Here is a 22,451-nt window from a genome sequence, read left to right as displayed (position 1 = left end):
TGCCTTTAACTAAACGTAAACGTATCACATTCATGTTCAAAATTTATAAATTCGAACATTATTAAATTGCTTTTATGTAAGTAGTTTTGGTGTGTTTTCAGCCTTTCGAGTTGCCATAACATGCATGTCGCAACCACGTAGTGTGACGTCTGACGGGGCGGGGAACAGTTCTGTTAGGAAGTTCGGCACATTTGTTTTTGTTTTAAAAGATCAAATAAGTGAGCACTTAAAACATGAAGATCATTACCGTCATCGGCAGGTGAGCGAGACTTCATCTGTTTGTAGTACGTAATGGCTGCCATGTGAACTATTACGCGATGCACATTAGCATTAGCTCAAATTTCCTGATTGTGCATGAACACTTTTTTTTGTTTTTTGTTTTTTTGCTTAATTTGAACACAACTTGAGTGCAAATGGTGTATGCGTGTGTTACAGTGGGCTGATAGGGCGGTCGTGGGCAATGGTGTTCGCCAGTGGAGGCTACACTGTGAAACTCTACGACAACCAAGCAGGACAGGCAGCCAACGCAATGACTGAGATGAAGTTAGTAATCAAAATATTTCACGATGTGTGCGATATGGGATTAAAATCTCGCGAGACGTCCCAATGAGAATCTAAAGGACTGGTTTGTTTTGTGTGATGTCTCCACACCAGTGTTAAACATAAGTTTAAATCATAGACAAGATACATGAGCGTAACATGAAAGACGAGTTATCAAAACCGGTATCGTATATAATTGACATTAAAAATATTTTTTTTACTTTTGTACCAAAGTACATTTCAGTTTTTTTTCCAGTTTTTTTTCTTCTTTTTTTAGTACAGGTGTTGAAACAGTACTACTTAAAATTAGAATCTAGTATCTTTTCTTCATCTCGTTCAGGGGTGTCAAACTCATTTTTGTCACGGGCCACATCGTAGTTATGACTTCCCTCCGAGGGCCGCTCCAACTGTGAACCCATATAAATGAAATATGACCTCACAACAACACATTGATGAATAACCAGTTTTGAAATCAGAAGCCTATAAAACATGTTTTTCAACTATTACATTTCTTTTCAAAGGGGGATTGATAACAAAAAAAATATCTCAATGGTATTACACCAGAATGGTATTTTGAATTGCTTTCGCGGGCCACATAAAAGGATGGGTGGGCCGAATTGACACCATGATCTACTTGGTGGCATAAGTACTCACTGTTAGAAGTACAGATTCTTGTGTAAAAGTAGAAGTGCTGATTCAACTCCGGTACGTAAGTAAAAGTACAGACTCTCAAATGCATTTAAGTACAAAAGTAAAATTTAATGTTTACTATCATCCATCCATCCATCTTACAAGGGTCGCAGGAGCGCTGGAGCCTATCCCAGCTATCATCGGGCAGGAGGCGGGGTACACCCTCAACTGGTTGCCAGCCAATTGCAGGGCACATACAAACAAACAATCATTCACACCTACGGGCAATTTAGAGTCTTCGATTAACCTACCACTTACCATGTTTTTGGGATGTGGGAGGAAACTGAGTGCCCGGAGAAAACTCACGCATGCACGGGGAGAACATGCAAACTCCACACAGGCAGGGCCGGGGATTGAACCCCGGTCCTCCGAACTGTGAGACAGACGCTTTAACCAGTCACCCACCGTGCCGCCTGTTTACTATCAACAACTGAAAAATAAACCTTATATTTGTTCACTCAGATTAACACCAGAAGCTGGTAATTAGGCTGGCACAAGACAACATATTTGTCGCAAATCCTTCTTGTAGACGACAACTTAAACAATTCCATTAAAGCCATGAATGGGAAATATAATGTTTTGTTTTTCTGCCCTCAAACTCCCCTAAGATCAACCAAAATCTCAACCGCACGACTTGACCGCTCTCTTTCTATTTGGGTCTTTATTTGAGGCAATCGGCTGAGGTTGAAAAAAGTACAAGCCTTTTTTGACAAAGTAGGAGAAAGTACAGATATAACTTTTGTGTAGGAAGGAAAATTAAAAAGTCACCAGAAGAACAAATACTCAAGAACCTAAAAAATCTTCTTAAGCACAGCAACAAAGTACCTGTACTCCCAACCACTGCTTCTACATAAGTACAGTGTGTGAGTACTTTTGCCACCTCTGATTAAAGCAGCCAATTTACTGGTGTGGGGTTAGTTTACAAAAGGTGCAGAAAAACAGAAGTGTAATATTAACAGAGACAAACAGCCTGTGCATAAACACATACAGGCAGGCAGGCAGGCCTCATTCACGTGATCAGCCTGTTAAGTTACTTTGACAACAACAACGTGTCTATACAAGTGGTGACATGGTTGGTTAAACTTTACACAGTGTGTGTGTGTATGTACAGGAAGCAGATGATGGAGCTGCAAGAAGTGGGAATGCTGAGAGGGCAACTGAGTGCAATGCAGCAGTTGGCCTTGCTCAGCAGTCATGAGGACCTGCAACAGGCTCTGCAGGGGGCTTTCTTTGTGCAGGTATTTGCTTTGCTGTGTGTTAGTAGTTTAATCATTCACACTTTGTAAACATCAAAGACAATTTAGATTCATCAATGAACCGAGTGGTTCGTTTATTTTTATTTTTTTTACTTACAAATGTTTTGTACAGTTAAGGCTGTCTAATGGCTGCAATTAGTCCCAGGAATGGTCAAATTCAAGTTAAATTATGGTTTTTTTTTGTCCTAGGAGTGCGTCTTTGAGAATCTGGAGGTAAAGCAGAACCTGTTCCGGGACATGGAGCGCCTGGTGGGCGAAGACGTTATCCTGAGCAGCTCCACTTCCTGTCTGGTGCCCAGCGCTGTCTTCTTGTCGGTCCAGAACAGGAGCCGCTGCCTTGTTTCCCATCCGGTTCGTACAGCCATTTTTAAGCCAGACCAACAAAATTAGATTTCCCATATTCCCACATTGCATTGTTATTACAGTGAATCCCTGCATATTTGCATTTAGGCATTCAACAAATTCACATATTTTCTGACTCTATTCTCTGTTACACCCTGAACCAGTCGCCAGCCAATCGCAGCGCACATAGAAACAAAGACATTCAAACATACGGGCAATTTAGAGTCTTCAATCAACCTACCACACATGTTTTTGGGATGTGGGAGAAAACCCACCCAGGCACGGGATTTGAACCCCGGTCCCCAGAACTGTGAGGCAGATGTGCTAACCAGTCTTTCACCGTGCCGGCGATGTGACACAAATGATTGCAATTTATTTTGTGGACTCACAAGCTACAGCTCGCAGTCCCCAGTTTGAGAACATTGCATTAACGTTTTCTTTGATACACACGGTTTACTTCATTATCCAATGTGACTAGGTCAACCCGCCCTACTACGTTAAACTTGTGGAGTTGGTACCTCACCCAGAGACAGCAGTGGCCATTATGGAAAATACATACGCCCTGATGACCGAGGTAAAAAAAATAAACAGTGGAAAATGTTTGTCACACCAGTATTTTTTTATTTCAACAGCCTAGTACACTCACATTTGTTGTTGTTTTATTTTGCAATCAGGTGGGTCAGGTGCCCGTCCGCCTGAAGAAAGAGATTGACGGCTTCACCCTCAACAGGGTGCAGGCCGCCATCATTGCAGAGTGTTGGAGGCTGGTCCAGGTTAGTCCTGATAAATGGATGTTTAGAAACAAACCCCAATTCCAATGAAGTTGGGACGTTGTTCCAAATGTAAATAAAAACAATGACCTGCAAATCCTTTTCAACCTTTATTCAACTGAATACAGTACAAAGATGATACTTGATGTTCAAATTGATCAACGTTTTTGTTTTTTGCAAATATTCACACATTTGGAATTTCCCAAAACACAAAAAAGCTGGGACACAGGCATGTTTACATCACCTTTCCTTTTAACGACACTCAAACATTTGGGAACTGAGGACACTAATTGTTGGACCTTTGTAGGTGGAATTCTTTCCTATTCTTGCTTGATGTACAACTTCAGTTGCTCAACAGTCCGGGGGTCTCCGTTGTCGTATTTTGTGCGTCATAATGCGGCGCACATTTTTAATGGGAGATAGGTGTGGACTGGTGGCCGGCCAATCTAGTACTTGCACTCCTTTACTACGAAGCCATGCTGTTGCAACACATGCAGAATGTGGCTTGGCATTGTCTTGTTGAGATAAGCAGAGAGGTCCCTGAAAAGACGTTGCTTGGGTGGCAGCATATATTGCTCCAAAACCTGTATGTACCTTTCAGCATTAATGGTGCCTTAACAGATGTGCAAGCTAGCCATGCCATGGGCACTAACACACTGCTGGCTATTTAACTTTGCGCTGATAACAATCTGGATGGTCCTTTTCCTCTTTGACCCGGAGGACACGACGTCCATGAGTACCAAAAACAATTGCACGTGTACTCGTCAGACCACAGCACACTTTTCCACTTTGCATCAGTCCATCTTGGATGAACTCGAGCCGAGAAAAGCCAACGGCGTTTCTGACTCTGATTGTTGTTGATACTATATATGGCTTTCGCTTTTAAATGGTAGTTTTAACTTGCATTTGTGTATGTAGCAATGAATTATGTTAACTGACAATGGTTTTCTGCCCACGTGGCGATGATGATTGATAGATGGTGGATTGACCAATGGATGGAAGGATGGATAAACAGACAGATGGTTGGAAGCATAGATGGACTGATCGATAGATGGATCAATGGATGGATAAATGGGAAGAGGATGGAATGGTGAAGAAGAGGTAATGGATTGATAGATGGCTGGATGGATTGATCCATGGAAGGATTTATAGATGAATACATATGATGATGGTTAGATTAATGGATGGGTCAATGAATGAACGTCAATATCAGGGATTTCCAATCTTTATGGAGCCAAGGCACATATTTAGCAATTGAAAAATCTCACTGCACACCAACAAACAAAAATGTCGAAAAAAAGTGGATAAATTAATTACTGCATGTACTTCCTGCCATCTAATAGAAGAGCATTCATTTGTTCTGTCTGTCACTATGCCTCACTGGCATAAATAGATGAACAAAAATATATTATTTGTTGTAAATATAATTTTTTGAGCAATTAAGTACAATTTGATCATTTCCCATGGCACACCTGAAGAGCGCTCACGGCACACTAATGTGCCCTGGGGCACATTAGATGGCTGGCAGGATCAGTGGAGGATATGTAATGGATCAATTGATCATTAAGATTGCTCAATAGATGGATTGGTAGATGCATGCTAGTAGGAGTGGATCCTGTCATCACATTTTATTCCTCAGGGGGGTGCCAGGGAGTCACCTTATGTTATCTGAAATTGAGGTACAGTACTGTAGATTTCATGTGTGAGAGAGAAATTTGGTCCTCATGATGCACTTGTGAGTGAATCTGTGAAATTGTATCCTCATGATGCACTGGTGCAAGGCTTGTTTGTGTGTGAAATTTTTATCAATCAATGTCCTCAAGATGTGCTTGCTTGTGAATGTGTGTGAAATTCAAATAAATCAAGAGCCTTATGATACACGTGTGTGTGTGTGTGCGCATGCGTGTGTCTGTGTGTGAAGGCTTAGTTGCTCTGTGTGAAAATGTACTGATGCTTTCTGTAATGGATAGAGCAAGTTACAACCCCAATTCCAGTGAAGTTGGGACGTTGTGTTAAACAAATAAAAACAAGAATACAATGATTTGCAAATCAAGTTCCACGTATATTTAATTGAATATACTACAAAGACAAGATATTTAATGTTCAAACTGATAAACTTTGTTTTTAGCAAATCATTATTTATTTTATGGCTGCAACCCATTCCAAAAAAGCTGGGATAGGTGGCAAAAAAGACTGAGAAAGTTGAGGAATACTCATCAAACACCTGTTTGGAACATCCCACAGATGAACAGGCTAATTGGGAAGAGGTGGGTGCCATGATTGGGTATAAAAGGAGTTTCCCTGAATTGCTCAGTCATTCACAAGCAAAGATGGGGTGAGAAGTGCGTGAGAAAATAGTCGAACAGTTTAAGGAGAATGTTCCTCAACGTACAATTGCAAGGAATTCAGGGATTTCATCATCTACGGTCTATATCATCATCATCAAAGGGTTCAGAGAATCTGGAGAAATCACTGCATGTAAGCGGCAAGGCCGAAAACCAACATTGAATGCCCGTGACCTTCGATCCCTCAGGCGGCACTGCATCAAAAACCGACATCAATGTGTAAAGGATATTACCACATGGGCTCAGGAACACTTCAGAAAACCTATGTCAGTAGGCGCTACATCCGTAAGTGCAACTTGAAACTTTACTATGCAAAGCAAAAGCCATTTATCAACTACAACCAGAAACGCTGCCGGCTTCTCTGGACCCGAGCTCATCTAAGATGGACTGATGCAAAGTGGAAAAGTGTTCTGTGGTCCGACGAGTCCACATTTCAAATTGTTCTTGGAAATTGTGGACGTCGTGTCCTCCGGGGCAAAGAGGAAAAGAACCATCCGGACTGTTATGGACCCAATGTTCAAAAGCTAGCATCTGTGATGGTATGGGGCTGTGTTAGTGCCAATGGCATGGGTAACTTACACATCTGTGAAGGCACCATTAATGCTGAAAGATACATACAGGTTTTGGAGAAACATATACTCCCATCCAAGCAACGTCTTTTTCATAGACGCCCCTGCTTATTTCAGCAAGACAGTGCCAAACCACATTGCACACATGTTACAACAGCGTGGTTTCGTAGTAAAAGAGTGCGGGTACTAGACTGGCCTGCCTGCAGTCCACACCTGTCTCCCATTGAAAATGTGTGGCACATTATGAAGCATAAAATACGACAACGGAGACCCCGGACTGTTCGACAGCTGAAGCTGTACATCAAGTAAGAATGGGAAAGAATTCCACCTATAAAGCTTCAACAATTAGTGTCCTCAGTTCTTAAACGTTTATTTAATGTTGTTAAAAGATGACACAGTGGTAAACATAACCCTGTCCCAGCTTCTTTGGAACGTGTTGCAGCCATAAAATTCTACTTGCTAAAAACAATCAAGTTTATCAGTTTGAATATTACATATCTTGTCTTTGTAGTGTATTCAATGAAATATAGGTTGAACATGATTTGCAAATCCTTGTATTCTGTTTTTATTTGTTTAACACAATTTCCCAACTTCATTGGAATTGGGGTTGTACAAAACAAAATAAATTCCATATCATGACAGTGTGATTGTGCAGAGTTTTAACAAAAGCATTCTGATACAAATAATAATTTTCCTAGTAAGCCTAATCATTTCTCACCATAATGTACTGTATTACAAAAGAACCACCGATGAACACATTCATTTTCCCTGACCGCGCCTCGTGTTCTCACGCAGCTGCCACGTGCCATGAATGGCGGCCATGGCCGCATTGGATCTGTTACCAAATACAAAGTTTATCCGCCGATATAGGAAGGCTCGTATATAGTGTGTTCAGACGGGGTTTTCCTGGAACTCCCTAACAAAATCTGGCACTCTTAAATGAAAATGAACTTTCGTTCAACAACTGTTCTTTGACGCCCGAATGAGCGCGTTCTTAGTTAATTTCTGCCTGATAAAACATGATTAAGTTCAGTTCATCTTCGCACAAAATATGAACTAGTTTAGGAACTTTTGTTCATTGAACTCATTCAGGTACAACAGTGGAGGTTACAGTGGCCTAAAAAAACTGACCAGCCCCCAAATGCATCACAAAGTGGTTCCTTGTGAGACATCACAAATGATTCTCTACAGTATTAAAACACAAGACATGCGTGAAGGGACATTTGTTCTCCATGTTTGTTACAGTCTTAATTAATACATGGAAAACTAAGTCTGGCCTACTTTCTGGATTCCATACATTACTGTTGTCTTTCAAAGGTAAAGACAACAAATGTTAGGATTTCTTGCAATCAGATTTTGTCATCTAACATTGTCAGGTATAGAAGCGTGACGATGACGACAAGGATAAACCGGCGTTAAAGGCGCTTCAATGGATTGTCAGTGTTTTCAGGAAATAAGTGGAAATCAAAGTTCACATTCACAAAAGAGTGTCACAGATGACTCACCACTTGTACGTTGCTGCGTGTCCAGAATTAGAAAAGGGCCATTGTGGATGGACTATTTAGTCACAATTCATTTCAATGGGGAAAATTGATTTGATATACACGTAAATTAAGTTTTGAGCTTGGTTATGGAACGGATTATACTCGTAAATGAAGGTATCGCTGCAATATTAATACAGATAGACCTGTCCTTTGCGCCTGTCACAATGTTTGTTTTCCTTAAGTGCATTCTTTGTGTGAAGTGTTGGTTTTTTGGGCTTCACTGATGAGCCAAGTGTACTTGTTGGTCCTTTAAGAGCACGAAAAGAACAAGTTACAGAGACTAGTGGTGTGGGATACTGCAACATTTTGCATCAATACCAAGTAAATGCAGGGCCAGATTTTTTTTTTTAATAATTAAGGTAATAATAATAATAATAATAATAATAATAATTAAGCATCATCAAATTGACCAATATGACTTTTCATGACAAAGCTTGTTGTGTCATACATTGACATATCTGGAGTTTGCACAAGAGCACTAAGAAAGTGTAAATAACCCCAAAACATTGAATTCAAAGAAATCCATCCATCCATTTTCTATAGTGTGTATCCTCATAAGGGTTGCGGGTGAGCTGAAGGCTATCCGAGCTGGAGCCTATCCCATCTGACTTTGTACACCCTGGACTGGTCTCCAGCCAATCACATGGTGTAAATAATGCATAATAAAATAACTGGAAATCCCTCAGTGGAATGCAAAGGTGTGTTGCTGGCCGGGGTGCACAACGCTGTTGATGCCCCTCACTGAAAATCAATCGTCAACGGGGGTTTGCTGACTGTAATTTATCCCGATTGAAATACATTTGTCAACCAGGAGGGTGTTGGGGGTGCTTACGGAATTTTTTCGTGATCACAATACAATCGTCTACAGAGGGTGGGTTTGGTGACGTAAATTTGTCACTTTCGAAATACATTTGGTGCCAGAAGGGGTGGGCTGCTGATTGAAATGTTTCCTGATAGAAATACAATCATTGATGCGGGGGGCGGGGGGGTGTCCAAAAATAGTTTCCATTTGTCACTTAAAATGCCGTTGACAATGTCTGTTATTTCCAGATTTGGCTGCCTTTGTTTACTGGCACTGTGGCACAATGCAGGCAGAGAATGGGACTGATGTATTTCTGGGTCACCTATATATAATAATACTAGATCCTTCGTCACCTACGTGGCGGCCATGTTGAATGTGGGGCATTGATGTGGCCACGTGAAGATGGTTATAGCTATTGTACATAGAGCAGAGAGAGAGCAGCATGTTTGCGGCGTTAACTCTGAGGAGTACAAAACAAGTCTTTGGAGTCTGGAACATGCTATTTTTGGGCCAGTATTTTATTTTATTTTTTATTTTTTTGCCAAGCAGTTCGCCTTTGGCAACATATTTGGAACTAGGAAGCACACTAATTCCTCATGGCTCATGAAAGTGACTCGCCTATGATGAGTACTGTACTAACCCAACAACAATGTCAGGATGACCAAGCACACTGGTGTGATAAATTTGGGTAAAATGTGGAACCTTCAAACATTTTCAAGCTTTTTTATATTTACAATCACTATATACAGTACTGTGTGTTTTAGACTCCGAAAAAAACCTACACAATATTAATTTTGTACTGTACAGTAATATGGGTGCATATTCCCTCTCAAAAAAAAAGTGCTTCAATGTAACGGACAATCAGCTATATCGGACGACCGCCGCCGCCGCCCCCCCCCTATATTCCGTTTTATCGAGGATCCACTGTACATACATACAAATGTGAAGATGTTAAAGGCCCCCGAATAGATGATTTAGTAATAAGAAGCACAATATTCTCTAGCCTTGAACTGGTCGCCAGGCAATCGTAGGTTCAAACAAATATTTGTAATGAAAGTATCCATCTTATTACATTGGAATCCACCAGTATCAATCCTAAGGTTGGTGTTGGTGTCTTCAATATTTGGATCTATCCAGCCACCACTACTGAAGCTCACCCTCGAGGAACAGTTGTTGTCTCACCTGACCTTAAACTGGCTCTAATATTGTGTTCCCCGTTGGAATTGTCCACAGGTTCATCTTCGTTTATCTGATTCCCAAAAATTGCACACTGCGCACGGTTCCTTTTGATCCAACCAGCGCGAGGATCAAGGCTTCTCTGCACGCTATTGCGGAATTCCTGTGTAGGATAGCATGCGAGGGGTGTGTTCGCACCGGGCTGTGGAAGTTCAGGCTCCCTGCGAGGCTCCTGTTATGGGACTTAACCCTGCGGTTTCCATTATGTGGCAGCTGTTAAAAATGCCACTGTGCTGTTAAAAGTGGACCACGTTGCCCAGAATGCACTACAGCATCAACTCCATGGAGCATCAGCTTCTTGTTTTATCCAAAAGCAGATTATTAAATGAGTGTCTTGTTGCCAAATAGCTCATTTCGACAAAAACAAAATAAATACAGAGAATGTGGAAAAGCAAAGGTAAGTCAAGTCGCAGTTTTGAGGACTCAATAACTCATGAAATGTTGATCCCGGTGAAAATGTACATATTTGTAGGGTGACACCCCCCATCCTCCCCCCATCTCAAATAGTTGCCTGGAAGTGCTGCATGTTTTTTTTCTTTTCCCAAAATTCAGCCCTCACATTTCACTTAACATGAAATTTGGTAGACATGTCTATCATGAGTACACCTGCAAAAAAAAAGTCTCAAGAACTCATGACCAAAAACACCTTGGAAGTTTGTCATTATGAGTTGAATGACTTGCCATAAAATCTGAACCTCTCTGTCAGCTCAATAAGCTCAGAGCCTCACCAAACATCTTGTGCGCACTGTATAGCGCCAGTCTTATGACTAAATCACAAATCACTGTAATTGCTGTTTGAAAATGGTGGCTTTTCTAATTGACGCTCAATTCAACATTAATTTCGTTGACATTGTCGAAAACAAACAAACAAACTTGCCTGACTGGAATGATCTTTTCGGCTTCTTTGGCTGTTCTCGTTGGGGTGGACCAACAGGTCCATCTGGATTGTTAGCCAGCTTTCACTGTTGAGAATGTGGGGCAGAGGTTTACTCCCTTGAATCTTATCCTGCCTGAGTGTGTGCAAGGTAAAGACAGAATCAGCACCGCAGAATTAAGAATGTGAATGTGGACTCACGGGGCGCCAGTAGAACATGATTTGCACTTTACAGAAGACAATCAACCATTGCAATCGAGATAAGACCTCCACATAGAGAGCTTTAATTGTGGTCCATATTTTTGTTCATTATCAGGCTTCTTCATTGTTCAAAGATATTCCAAAAAGACAGGCGGGTACCATTTGTTTCTAGGGGGTGGAACGAATCAGCAGACACAAAACGCTTCATCTCCTGTATGATAGATGCAAATGTAAAGGGAGCTCTTATATATTATAATTAGAAAAGAATATTTTATTTATTCATGGTTTATTATTATGATTTTAGCCCACGACCCTAGTGAGGAGAAGCGGCTCAGAAGATGGATGGATGGATTATTATTTTAATTATTGTCTTTTATGTTTTATCTGCAGCACTTTGCTACAGCAGTGCTATATAGAGTTGAGTTGATGTTTAAGCCGGCAGATAGGCAATTTAGTAATAAGAAAGTGGATTGACGCAATGGTTCAGCTCGCTAAAAAAATATTCAAAAAGCTGCGATCTGTCAATCTGTCAAGCAGACATTGTCACCATATAAAAGAAACTTTGAAAATTGTCACCCGTCCCACTGTTGAACATTCCAAGAAAATACTTATTAATCCCAGCTAAATCATACGTTCAAATCAAAATGGCTGACTACCTGCGCATTTTGCTATGTAGGTTTTTTTTCTCCATTTTTCCTGATCATTATGCCAGCTCGATTTTGTGTCAATCCGCCGTACTATTGGCGGGGGCGAATATTCTCGAGCAGTGTTTTTTTAATGTTGTTATGCGAGTGTTACTTGGAAAACAGTCATCCAAAACTAACAAATCAAATGTGGCTAACGGTGAGGTTTGGTGTTTATGTGTGAGTGACCCTGTGGTCCTTGTTATGTAACACAGACCCCCACCCCAAGCTCCCCTTAGCCATCCAATTACGCTGAGAAAGAGAGAGAGAAGGGGTCCTTGAGTTAAGGCCAACATTGGAAAGCAGAGTGGCTGAGAAAGCGGATGGTGATCATTGTGGAGGAAAAGGTTCCGCCTACCTGGCCACTTAACTAAGATAACAGGCTCGTTGTTGAACAGCAGACTTGAACAAAGAGCGGCCTGTGAAGCCCCCCACAGACCCTCACGTCCTCTCACCGACCCGATTTGCTCCCAGCTTTGATTTCCTACAATGTGACAACCTCACCTGAACTCAGACACATACTGGACTCTGCTTCATCCCCACATCACCACCCTCATGCCTTTGTCCTCAATCCTTTTATCCTCTATCATTAGTCCTCATCTTTAAATCCTCAACCGGAACTCCAACACGCATTTGACTCTTGATTCATCCCTCCAACATGAACCATCACTCCTCCCATCTCCACCATCATTAACCTAAACCCTCATCCCTCCATCATCAAACGTATTCCCTTCCAACAAGTCAAAAAGTACAGTGGAACCTTAGTTTTTGTGATGAATCCATTCCAGAATGTCTGACTAAACCCGAATCAGATGAAATGCAAAGCAATATTTACCATAGGAAAGAATGTAAATCAAATTAATCCATTCCAGACACCCAAAAATATAAACAAAAATACATTTTATTGAGAATAATGATAGCTTTACATACAAAAACAGAGTGAAATAACTATAAAAGACTAATGAAGTGGATAAATTAACATTTAACATCACTTTTACCTTTATTGAACCCTCTTGATGGCGTGTACAGGCAAGGAGGGGTCAGAGTGGAGCGATTTACAGAGTTCTTTCTTGAATTCTGTAGTGTTTCTCCCATTTATTTATTTTTCTATATCAAATGGTTGGCACTCGGAACTTTCTGTCGTACTGTGTAAAAAGATGACTACAGATAAGGCGTATGCCACAAAGCAAGCTTTTATTATCAACTCTGCTCGGCAATACTTGGACAATGTGGAGCAATAGCTGCATAACCTCCCACCAAAAATGAGGCCTTCAAAATAAAAGCAGATCATTCAGCAGTCACATTCAAACTATTTCGCGCTTGTTTATCAAGTGCGACTGTTAGATAAGCCACCAGCAAAGTGGCCCAGCAAAGTGCAGTGAAAGTGTATTATACCGTGTGCTTTTTTTTTTTTTTTTGAAGCTCTGACTTTTGACAGGAATGTGTTATGCAGCGCTTGCATTGTGGAATACACCTTGCCATCTGTTGTACCTTTTATACTCAATTTACGAAATGCGTCGGAAGAACTTGTATCAATTCTGGGAAACGAATGGCCGAGTCGTGCGCTTTTTTTTTTTAATACACAAAAACTGAGTGCATATACGACAACAGGGACAAGATTTCGATCAACAAATAATAATCAAAACCTGAATCATACGAAAACTGAGATTCGACTATAATTCTCATCTTTCTATCGTCATCCTGAATTCCAACACTCCCTTCATTCTTGTTCCTCCATTCTGGACCATCATTCCCCCCTTTCTCAACCCTCAGCCAGCTATCCTTAGGCCTCATCTTTATATCACTCATATGAACATCTCTTCATATGAAGGAGTATTGCTTGTCTTGGTTGTTAACTCTCTCAACTGTCCATTTCCATCCTCAGGACGGCGTCATCTCTGTCCAGGACATCGACTTGGTGATGTCAGAAGGACTGGGAATGCGCTACGCCTTCATTGGTCCCATGGAAACCATGCACCTCAATGCACCTGAAGGTAAAGCTGCTAAAGAGCACTTTGTGGAGTTGAATTATTGGAGTTTTGTGTTTTTACGACTCGTTCACCGCCCTGCTCTCCTCCCCAAGCGCAATGACGAAAACTCAAATCCATATTTAGTGTATGTGCGCTTCAAATTTGGTAGCAATCTGACAAAAAAGTCTCAAGACAAATTTGTCTTTGAAAGACCCCTGGAAATGGCCAAAATGAGCCTACAATGGCTGCTTCAAACCAAAATGGCAGACTTCCTGTGTCTTTTTGGTCATGGATTATTGAAACATTTTGTGAGTCTACTCATGACGGACATGTGTACCAAAGGTCATGTTGCCAAGTCGAACTGGCTTTGGGGGCTGAATTTTCAAAAAACCTGACCGTGTCAATCAAAAGTTAACATTTTCTTCGTTTTGATAGAGCTTGTGCACTGGCTGTCATGTGGTGCAGCTGTACCTAACGAAATGTATGCAGAGTGTTAATCATAATAATAATAATGAACACATACCTAACATGTAGCTCACGTCCTACTGCTGCATACATTACATGCTACGCGCCGCGATGTTGCTGAGAGTGAAACGTCAGGTAGATGGAGAATGTCAGCTGCGGGTGTGAAAGCCACACAGTCACTGGGCCTGTGAGCGGGAACGCCAACAAAGGCGTCCTTTGATGGCTGACCTCTCACACCCGTCGTCCAAAAGCTCACATGGTGTCTGTCCAAAGCACAGTTCTCGGACCTTGTAGAACTCCTCAAATAGTTCCAATCATATGGCGAAGACAAGAATGTGGATTTCCGCCAGAATTATCCTGCCAGGGAGCTTTTACGTAACACATTCACTGCCATTGAAAGCTTTAGAAGTCAAATATCCATGTTAACTGGGAAGGGTCGCATTGAATGAGTTCAATGTATTTTACTTATTTCTGTTGCTAACCAAAACGGGAGCACCTACCACGAAAGGTCTCTCAGAAACCCCCCTTAATTTACTGCCACTGACGGCTTTAGAAGTCAAATGTTAATCTTAACTGGGAAGGCTGGCAATGAAAGAGTTCAAATGGACGCCTCCTTTTTACCATGAGGCCAGAAGAATAGTTCATAACGGTCAAGACATAGTAATTCTTAAGGCTTCTTTATACTCGCGCGGGCGGCGACGGCGCTGACGTCACTGCGGCTCTCCCGCGCGTAGTTTGCCTTTCTACTCGAGCGCAACCCATGTGCGCAGTTTTAAAAAAGTACTGCAGTTCACCTCCAAACCAGGGGTGTCGCTACGGCTGGTATTGGCTAAAACGGACCAATCACGAGCGATGATCTCCGCGGCGTTCAACGCAAAGCAACTATTTTTGCAAGTGACGCAGAGGGGCCGCGCGGGCCAATTCGTCGGTCACATGATGCAATGCGGGCGTTCTCGGCCTCTCCTCTACACTAGAGCTGTGGGATATGGACAACATTTTATATCCCGCGAACGATATATATTCTGACATATTTTTCCTTAAAATGACATGAAATTAATTTATTTATTTATTTATAAAATGTTTCATATAGACCACACAATTCAATGAATAAAAGATTAATACAAAATAAAATCAAACATATCCAGTGGACTTTTAAATACCATTCAAATAATTGGTCGTATAACCACTTTTCAAGAAATGCGGTAAAGTGCAAATAATGAAATTAAATATAACACAGTGCGGCGGACGATTGGTTAACACGTCTGCCTCACAGTTCTGAGAACCAGGGTTCAAATCCCGGCCCTGCCTGTGTGGAGTTTGCATGTTCTCCCCGTGCCTGGATGGGTTTTCTCCAGGCACTCCAGTTTACCTCCCACAACCTAAAAACATGTGTGGTAGGTTGATTTAAGACTCTAAATTGCCCGTAGGTGTGAATGTGAGTGCGAATGGCTGTTTGTTTCTATGTGCCCTGCGATTGGCTGGCGTGTACCCCGCCTCCCGCCCGAAGATAGCTGGGATAGGCTCCAGTAGACCGCGACCCGAGTGAGGATAAGCGGCAAAGAAAACGGATGGATGGATGGACAACACAGTGCTTCATGTAACATTCAAGTATGTCTAGGATTTATCCAGTAAAGGTCCAAATAAATGAACTGCTTCAGTGGTTGAGTTTTAGGAACACAAGCTTGTTAGCTTGTTCTGACGGCCTGACTGTGTTGTCTCAGTCTGAATATTAGGGACACCATGTAAAAGGAGTACGTACCTAAGCGACAAAGAAGAATAGCAACAATGGAAATCTAATGATAGACAGACTACAGATGGAAATGAGCTGTCTGCCAAATCTGGTGCAAGCCTCTCTTCATGTCTTTTGATATTGATTAATGTACATTGTGCATAAACTGTTTTTGTTTTTAACAATATGTCGTTATATTGTTCAATTGACGTTTTATATCTACGATATGTATTGTTAGATCACACTGTTCTAACTTATAGTAACTCATATTTGAGTAATCCTTTCTCCATTGCCACCATAAGTGAAATCCATGATATAAAAATAATCTATTAAAATACATGTTTTTATAGCATTTTAAAAAAATAAGGTCTTTAAACACACTTTTGAAACAATACAATCATGTTAAAACACATATGTTGGGAGAGAGCAAGAGCAATGGGTAGCACAAAAATGAGTAACAGGTTGTTGCAGGACCACGATATAGCGGGGGGGGGGGGGGGGGGGGGGGGTACTGTATAACCTGATGTTGACACATGGATGTTAAAAAGTTAAGAGAGTGCAATTCAAAAGTTGTTGCTAACCAAAACAGTAACACTGACCAAGCCAAGTCTCTTGGAAGTCTCCCTCAACGAGACAGCTCCCTTTTTACTGTCAGGAAGACAAACAAATGGGTGGTGACTGGTAATTACGTTCATAGACAATAATGACAGACAATAATAAAGTTAACTACCATCCGTTGCTAAGCAAAACAGCAACACCTACTACATTTTTTCAGATGAATTAAAATGTGGGACAAATAAACAAACTCCTACTTGCCTTTTTTTTTTTTTAAATATACAATTGCATAATGTAGCTTTTCTTGTGTTGACTTGATTTTAGGTAGGTTTGATAAATACAAACCCAATTCCAATGAAGTTGGGATGTTGTGTTAAACATAAATAATGGAATACAATGATTTGCAAATCATGTTCAACCTATATTTCATTGAATACACTACAAAGACAAGATATTTAATGTTCAAACTGATACTTTATTGTTTTTAGCAAATAATCATTAACTTAGAATTTTATGGCTACAATACGTTCCAAAAAAGCTGGGACAGGTGGCAAAAAAGACTGAGAAAGTTGAGGAATGCTCATTAAACACCTGTTTGGAAAATCCCACAGGTGAACAGGCTAATTGGGAACAGATTGGGTATAAAAGGAGCTTCCCTGAATTGCTCAGTCATTCACAAGCAATGTCAGTAAATACAGTTCGGCGCTACATCCGTGAGTGGAACTTGAAACTCTACTACGCAAAGCAAAAGCCATTTATCAACAACACCCAGAAACGCCGCCGGCTTCTCTGGGCCCGAGCTCATCTAAGATGGACTGATGCAAAGTGGAAAAGTGTTCTGTGGTCCGACGAGTCCACGTTTTAAATTGTTTTTGGAAAGTTTGGACGTCGTAACGTCCGGCCAAAGAGGAAAAGTTCTGGACTGTTATGGACGCAAAGTTCAAAAGCCAGCATCTGTGATGGTATGGGGCTGCGTTAGTGCCAATGGCATGGGTAACTTACACATCTGTGAAGGCACCATTAATGCTGAGAGGTACATACAGGTTTTGGAGAAACATTTGCTGTCATCCAAGCAACTTTTTCTTTTTCATGGACGGCGCTGCTTATTTCAGCAAGACAATGCCAAACCACATTGTGCACGTGTTACAACAGCTTCCATAATTAGTGTCCTCAGTTCCCAAACGTTTATTGAATGTTGTTAAAAGAAAAGGTGATGTAACACAGTGGTAAATGTGACCCTGTCCCAGCTTTTTTGGAACGTGTTGCAGCCATAAAATTAAGTTAAATTATTTATTATTATTATTTGCTAAAAACAATAAAGTCTATCAGTTTGAACATTAAATATCTTGTCTTTGTAGTATATTCAATTCAATATAGGTTGAACATGATTTGAAAATCATTGTATTCTGTTTTTATTTGTGTTTAAGACAACGTCCCAACTTCATTGGAATTGGGGTTGTATTTTGATATTTGGAAATGTTCCACTTTGACTTGATTTTATAGCTGAGGGTCGCATCTTTATGTCACACTCAACAACAAAAGCAGCCAACTCTTTATGGTGTTACGTCTAATCATTGTCTGCTATCCAGACAGTTGTTTGTTACAACTCTAAAATGTAGCATCACGTCGCTGAATCGCGAGCAAAGTTTCCCTGTTTACTAATGGTTAACAGATTTATTGGCGCGTGGTATTAATCATTCGTTAAGCAAAATGTCTGCTGCCTTTGTCACGAGGAAATCATTAAAGAGCAATCAATGACGTGACATGGCCGTGTCGAGAAGGAAGCGTGTGAAAGTTTGTAGTTTTCTACTGCACATTGTTAGCCTAATAGATTTTTTATGTGAGCGTAGCTCCATTTTCAGTCGTCGTATGTGTTTTCTTAAGCCATAGGACAATTTTGATGCTTTATTGAAAGCTATTGTTTGATTTTGTATAAACATCAAAGACAATTTAAAGAGAGGTCAACAAATCTAACATGCAGTGGATTTAAATAGTCTACAGACCATAATAAATAATTCCACAACTTTTTCCACCATTAATATGACCTGTAATCTAAAACATTGATTGAAGATTGACATTTTTGGCCATCATTGCAAAATGTATGTTTGGCGCAAACGCAGCATTGTTTATCACCATTGAGTTGCATTTATTATGCATTATTTTTCCCGTTCTTTTTGTTGATACGCTTGTGGAGGGAGTCGATGAGGGCAAGAAATATAGTTTCAAGTTTGTATTTAAGCAAACAGTCATACAGCACAGAACTACTCTGTGGAACTACTCTCTCTTTCATTTGTGGATATAAATCGGATATGTATCAAACGTGAGATACGTCCTCAAACGTCATAATTGTTCGGCAAAACAGCTCGCCACAAAACTGCAACGGCTGACGAAAGAGCAGAAAACAGACAGTTGGGGAAAAGAAGATGTTGAACTGATAAATAAGAAAATGTTGGCTCCGGTTGCACAAAAGCCTTGTAATGGCCACAAATGTGTCCTGACGAGACCTACGCAAGGGGTCGTATTTACCTCCGGCAACATAGCCACTCGTGGTTGTGCCCAATGTGACCTCCTGTTTTGTGCGCATGCGTGTGATGTCACCGACGCTTTCCATCCACAGTCGAAGCTGCATTTGTTTTTATTATGTGAATGACAACATAAAAACATTGGATTGAACAAAAAATCTGAATTGGGCATCATGCCCTGCAATGTGAATGTAGCCAAAGTCTCACTTTTTAAAACCCAGGGGTGTGTAGACTTTTTATATCCACTGCATGCATTTTCATAAACGAAACAATTTAGTCGTCTTCAAACCTAACGTTACGTGTTTCTTAAAAACATCCAAGAAGAAGTAGTCTTCAACAAAACAAAATAAAGTTGACAAGTAATCTATAATTTTGTCAGCATCAAACCCAATTTGTAGTTTTCATCGAACCAAACTTTTGTTTGTTTTGGGAAACGAGACCACTTAGTCGCTAACAAACCTAGACCAAATATTTTGTTAAGTCGGTGTGTGGTTTAGTCCTCAATTAACATTTTAACAGTTTTCGTAAACATATGAGAGTTTAGAATCTTTGACAAACTCGGTGTTTCATAAACATCAAAGACTGTTCCTCTTTGATCAAACAATCGTTTCAAACACAATTCAAAAATACATCAAAGACAATTCTGTCTCGACAAACCCGGTGTGCAGTTTACTCTTCAGTTTGCGTAACATGCTTGTTTTTGTAAAGACAAGACAGTTTAGAATTGTTGACTACCCTAATGTACGTTTCCATAAACATAAACAATCATTTAAATCTTTGACTAACCTATGATTTGGCAAACATTGAATTCAATTTAGAGTCTTTGACTAACCTATGACTTGGTGTATACTAGGTAATACCAATAGCAATACCAATCGCTACAGAGCCGATACAGACCTTATTTCAAGGTATCAGGTACTTATAAAGGCTGCCAATACCAGCCACCTAAGGCCTCCTTGCCAGTAGTTGGCGCTGTACTGCGGAGGTTTGACACATCGGCGAATCATATCGTTCCAAAATAAACAATGTCTTTGTTAACTGTCTTTGTTATCTGTCATTGTGTTAGGCCTGGTACACAAAGATTTTTCCACTCAAGATTTTTTATCTGCTACAGACCCCAAATATATAGTTAAAAAATCGGCCATTTAACAGTTTTGCTCATCATGCGTGTGATGTGCTCCGACAATCTCCACACACCACACATAAAGATTCTGGTCCACAAGCTGGTCTAGAAATTCCGCGTGATCACACGTGATTTCAAAAATACAAAGAAGAAGAAGCACTTCCGGATACTTTACATTTATTTCCGTGTTTGTCCGTCTTGGGTGCTTCTTTGATGGGCTAAATTTTTTGTCACGTCACCATTCTCGGCGTCATGACTCGGCTTTCCCCGCACACGTGAATAGTTTTGGTCATAAATATTGAACACGTCCGTCATTTAAAATTGTCGGCCACGACCTGTTTCAGGTCCTAAAATCAGGACAGATCCGCTCAACACACACCGTAACACACGATTGTCTTTATGTGTGTACCGATTGGCTGAATGTAAGTTGAATATTTTATCTAACAAAAGTCCTAGCGATATGGGTATCAATATCTGTGAGTACTCAAGAATGAACATTCGTACTGGTATTAGTCTGAAAAACTGGTTTTGAACATCCCTACTGAACACCAAACACAAAATCTTTGAAAACCCTATTTCGTAAAAATCAAAGACAATAAAGGGTCTTCAATGAACCTAACATGCATTTTGTAAACATCAAAGACAATTTTGTCATCGATTAACCTAATGTCCGTGCTTTTGCAAACAAAATAAAGATAAAAGAACATTCATGACCACCCCTTAATAACATGTAAGTGGATGTGCTAACCGTGGTCATGTTGGCACATTCAAGTGTGCAGTACTTCTCTGATGGTCCATCCTTCCACAGGTCTCGGAGACTACTTGAAGCGTTATGGTGAAGGCATCCGAAGGGTTCTGAGGTCCTTTGGGCCTGTCCCGGACTTCTTTGCTGAGGATGCCAAGAGCGTGATTAGCGTATGTATCCACAAAGACAAGATGGGCCAGAATTTGTCCAAAGATCATATCATGTAGCTGTTCACATTGCAATTAAAATATAACTCATTGTTTTATAATAGACACCACGTCTCCATGAGCTACTTGTATTCATAAACAATAAGGACAATACAATGCTTGAGAAACCTAACATACTGTTACTGTTTTGTAAAACATCTCAGATAATTTTGTTTTGCATTCAACAGAAAATGTGTTGTAAAAATCAAAGACAACTTTAGAATCTTTGACGAAGCTAATGTATGTATTTTCGTCATCATCAAAGACACTTGGTCTTCCAAATACAGTGGTGCCTTGACTTAGGAGTTTAATTCATTCCGTGCCCACGCGCGTAACTCAAAACAGATATCTCAAATCATCTTTCTCCATTGAAAAGAACAGAAATGCCATTCATTCATTGCAGACCCACATTGCGCTCCTTCTGGTGTGTGCACCTTGGGCACCAGGGAGCCGAATAATACAGAGACACACACGAAGAAGAGTATCACAACCGACTCAGTCAACTGCAGTGATAGTGATTTTTCGCAGAGGATAAATAATATATGTGGGTATTGTTATATTGTCTGTCTACATAAGGGTTATACCACCACGACTACTAACGCTATTCGTTAGCCTGTCTATGGCGTTTTGTATGTGAAGTGAGTTGACTTAGCTGCCAACGTCTAGCTTGTATCTAAAATTTTTGTTCACATATCAAAGCAAAACAAATAATCATCCGAGCGACGGCTCAAATCTCCAAAAAGTCGTAAATCGGGTCACTCGTAAGTCAAGGCACTACTGAACGTTTTAGTGAAAACCACAATTTTGTCTTCATTGTTTGTAAACAAAGACAATTTGGTATTCATTAAACCTAACCATGCCTTTTCATAAAGAAAATGACAATTTAGTCTTGGACGAATCCAGTGTACGTGTAACGTGTGTAAACATCAGACAACGTCAAGTCTTTCCATTGTAGGAGATGTGCGAGCTGGTCCCCAACAATGAGCGGCATTTGTCGGCCCGGCGGGAACGGCGAGACCAGCTCCTCATGGGTCTGGCCCACCTCAAGAAAGACCACTGAAGACAACAGGACTACCTCAACATATCACTGGAGATCATTTCACTCCTTGCAATACTTGTTGTTTTTCCCCAAACACAAGCCTCTTACTTACACGACTCCAACAGACAAGTGAACATAGCTTTGACTTATAACCACAGTCAGGGTTATAAGGGCTGTCTGTTTTTTGTGACCGGTCTTCAAATAAACATTGTCTGATCATTTCATTGCATGGTACAGTTCTTTGA

At 40.6% G+C, this 22,451-nt stretch overlaps 1 protein-coding gene across 1 annotated transcript; it reads left to right on the top strand.

Moving 5' to 3' along the window:
• Positions 1–102: 102 nt before the first annotated feature.
• On the top strand, positions 103–22,430 carry cryl1 (crystallin, lambda 1). Its single transcript, XM_061792490.1, has 9 exons — positions 103–259; positions 436–543; positions 2,342–2,468; positions 2,676–2,837; positions 3,307–3,402; positions 3,503–3,601; positions 13,738–13,846; positions 21,025–21,131; positions 22,123–22,430. Exons 1-9 carry the CDS (start codon positions 234–236, stop codon positions 22,225–22,227), a joined length of 939 nt encoding a protein of 312 aa, XP_061648474.1. The 5' UTR covers positions 103–233; the 3' UTR covers positions 22,228–22,430.
• Positions 22,431–22,451: the final 21 nt, after the last annotated feature.

This window comes from Phyllopteryx taeniolatus, chromosome 12, assembly GCF_024500385.1.
Source record: "Phyllopteryx taeniolatus isolate TA_2022b chromosome 12, UOR_Ptae_1.2, whole genome shotgun sequence".
Taxonomy (NCBI): domain Eukaryota; kingdom Metazoa; phylum Chordata; class Actinopteri; order Syngnathiformes; family Syngnathidae; genus Phyllopteryx; species Phyllopteryx taeniolatus.
Note: the sequence above shows the minus strand (reverse complement) of the source record. Positions and strands in the feature narration are given on the sequence as shown.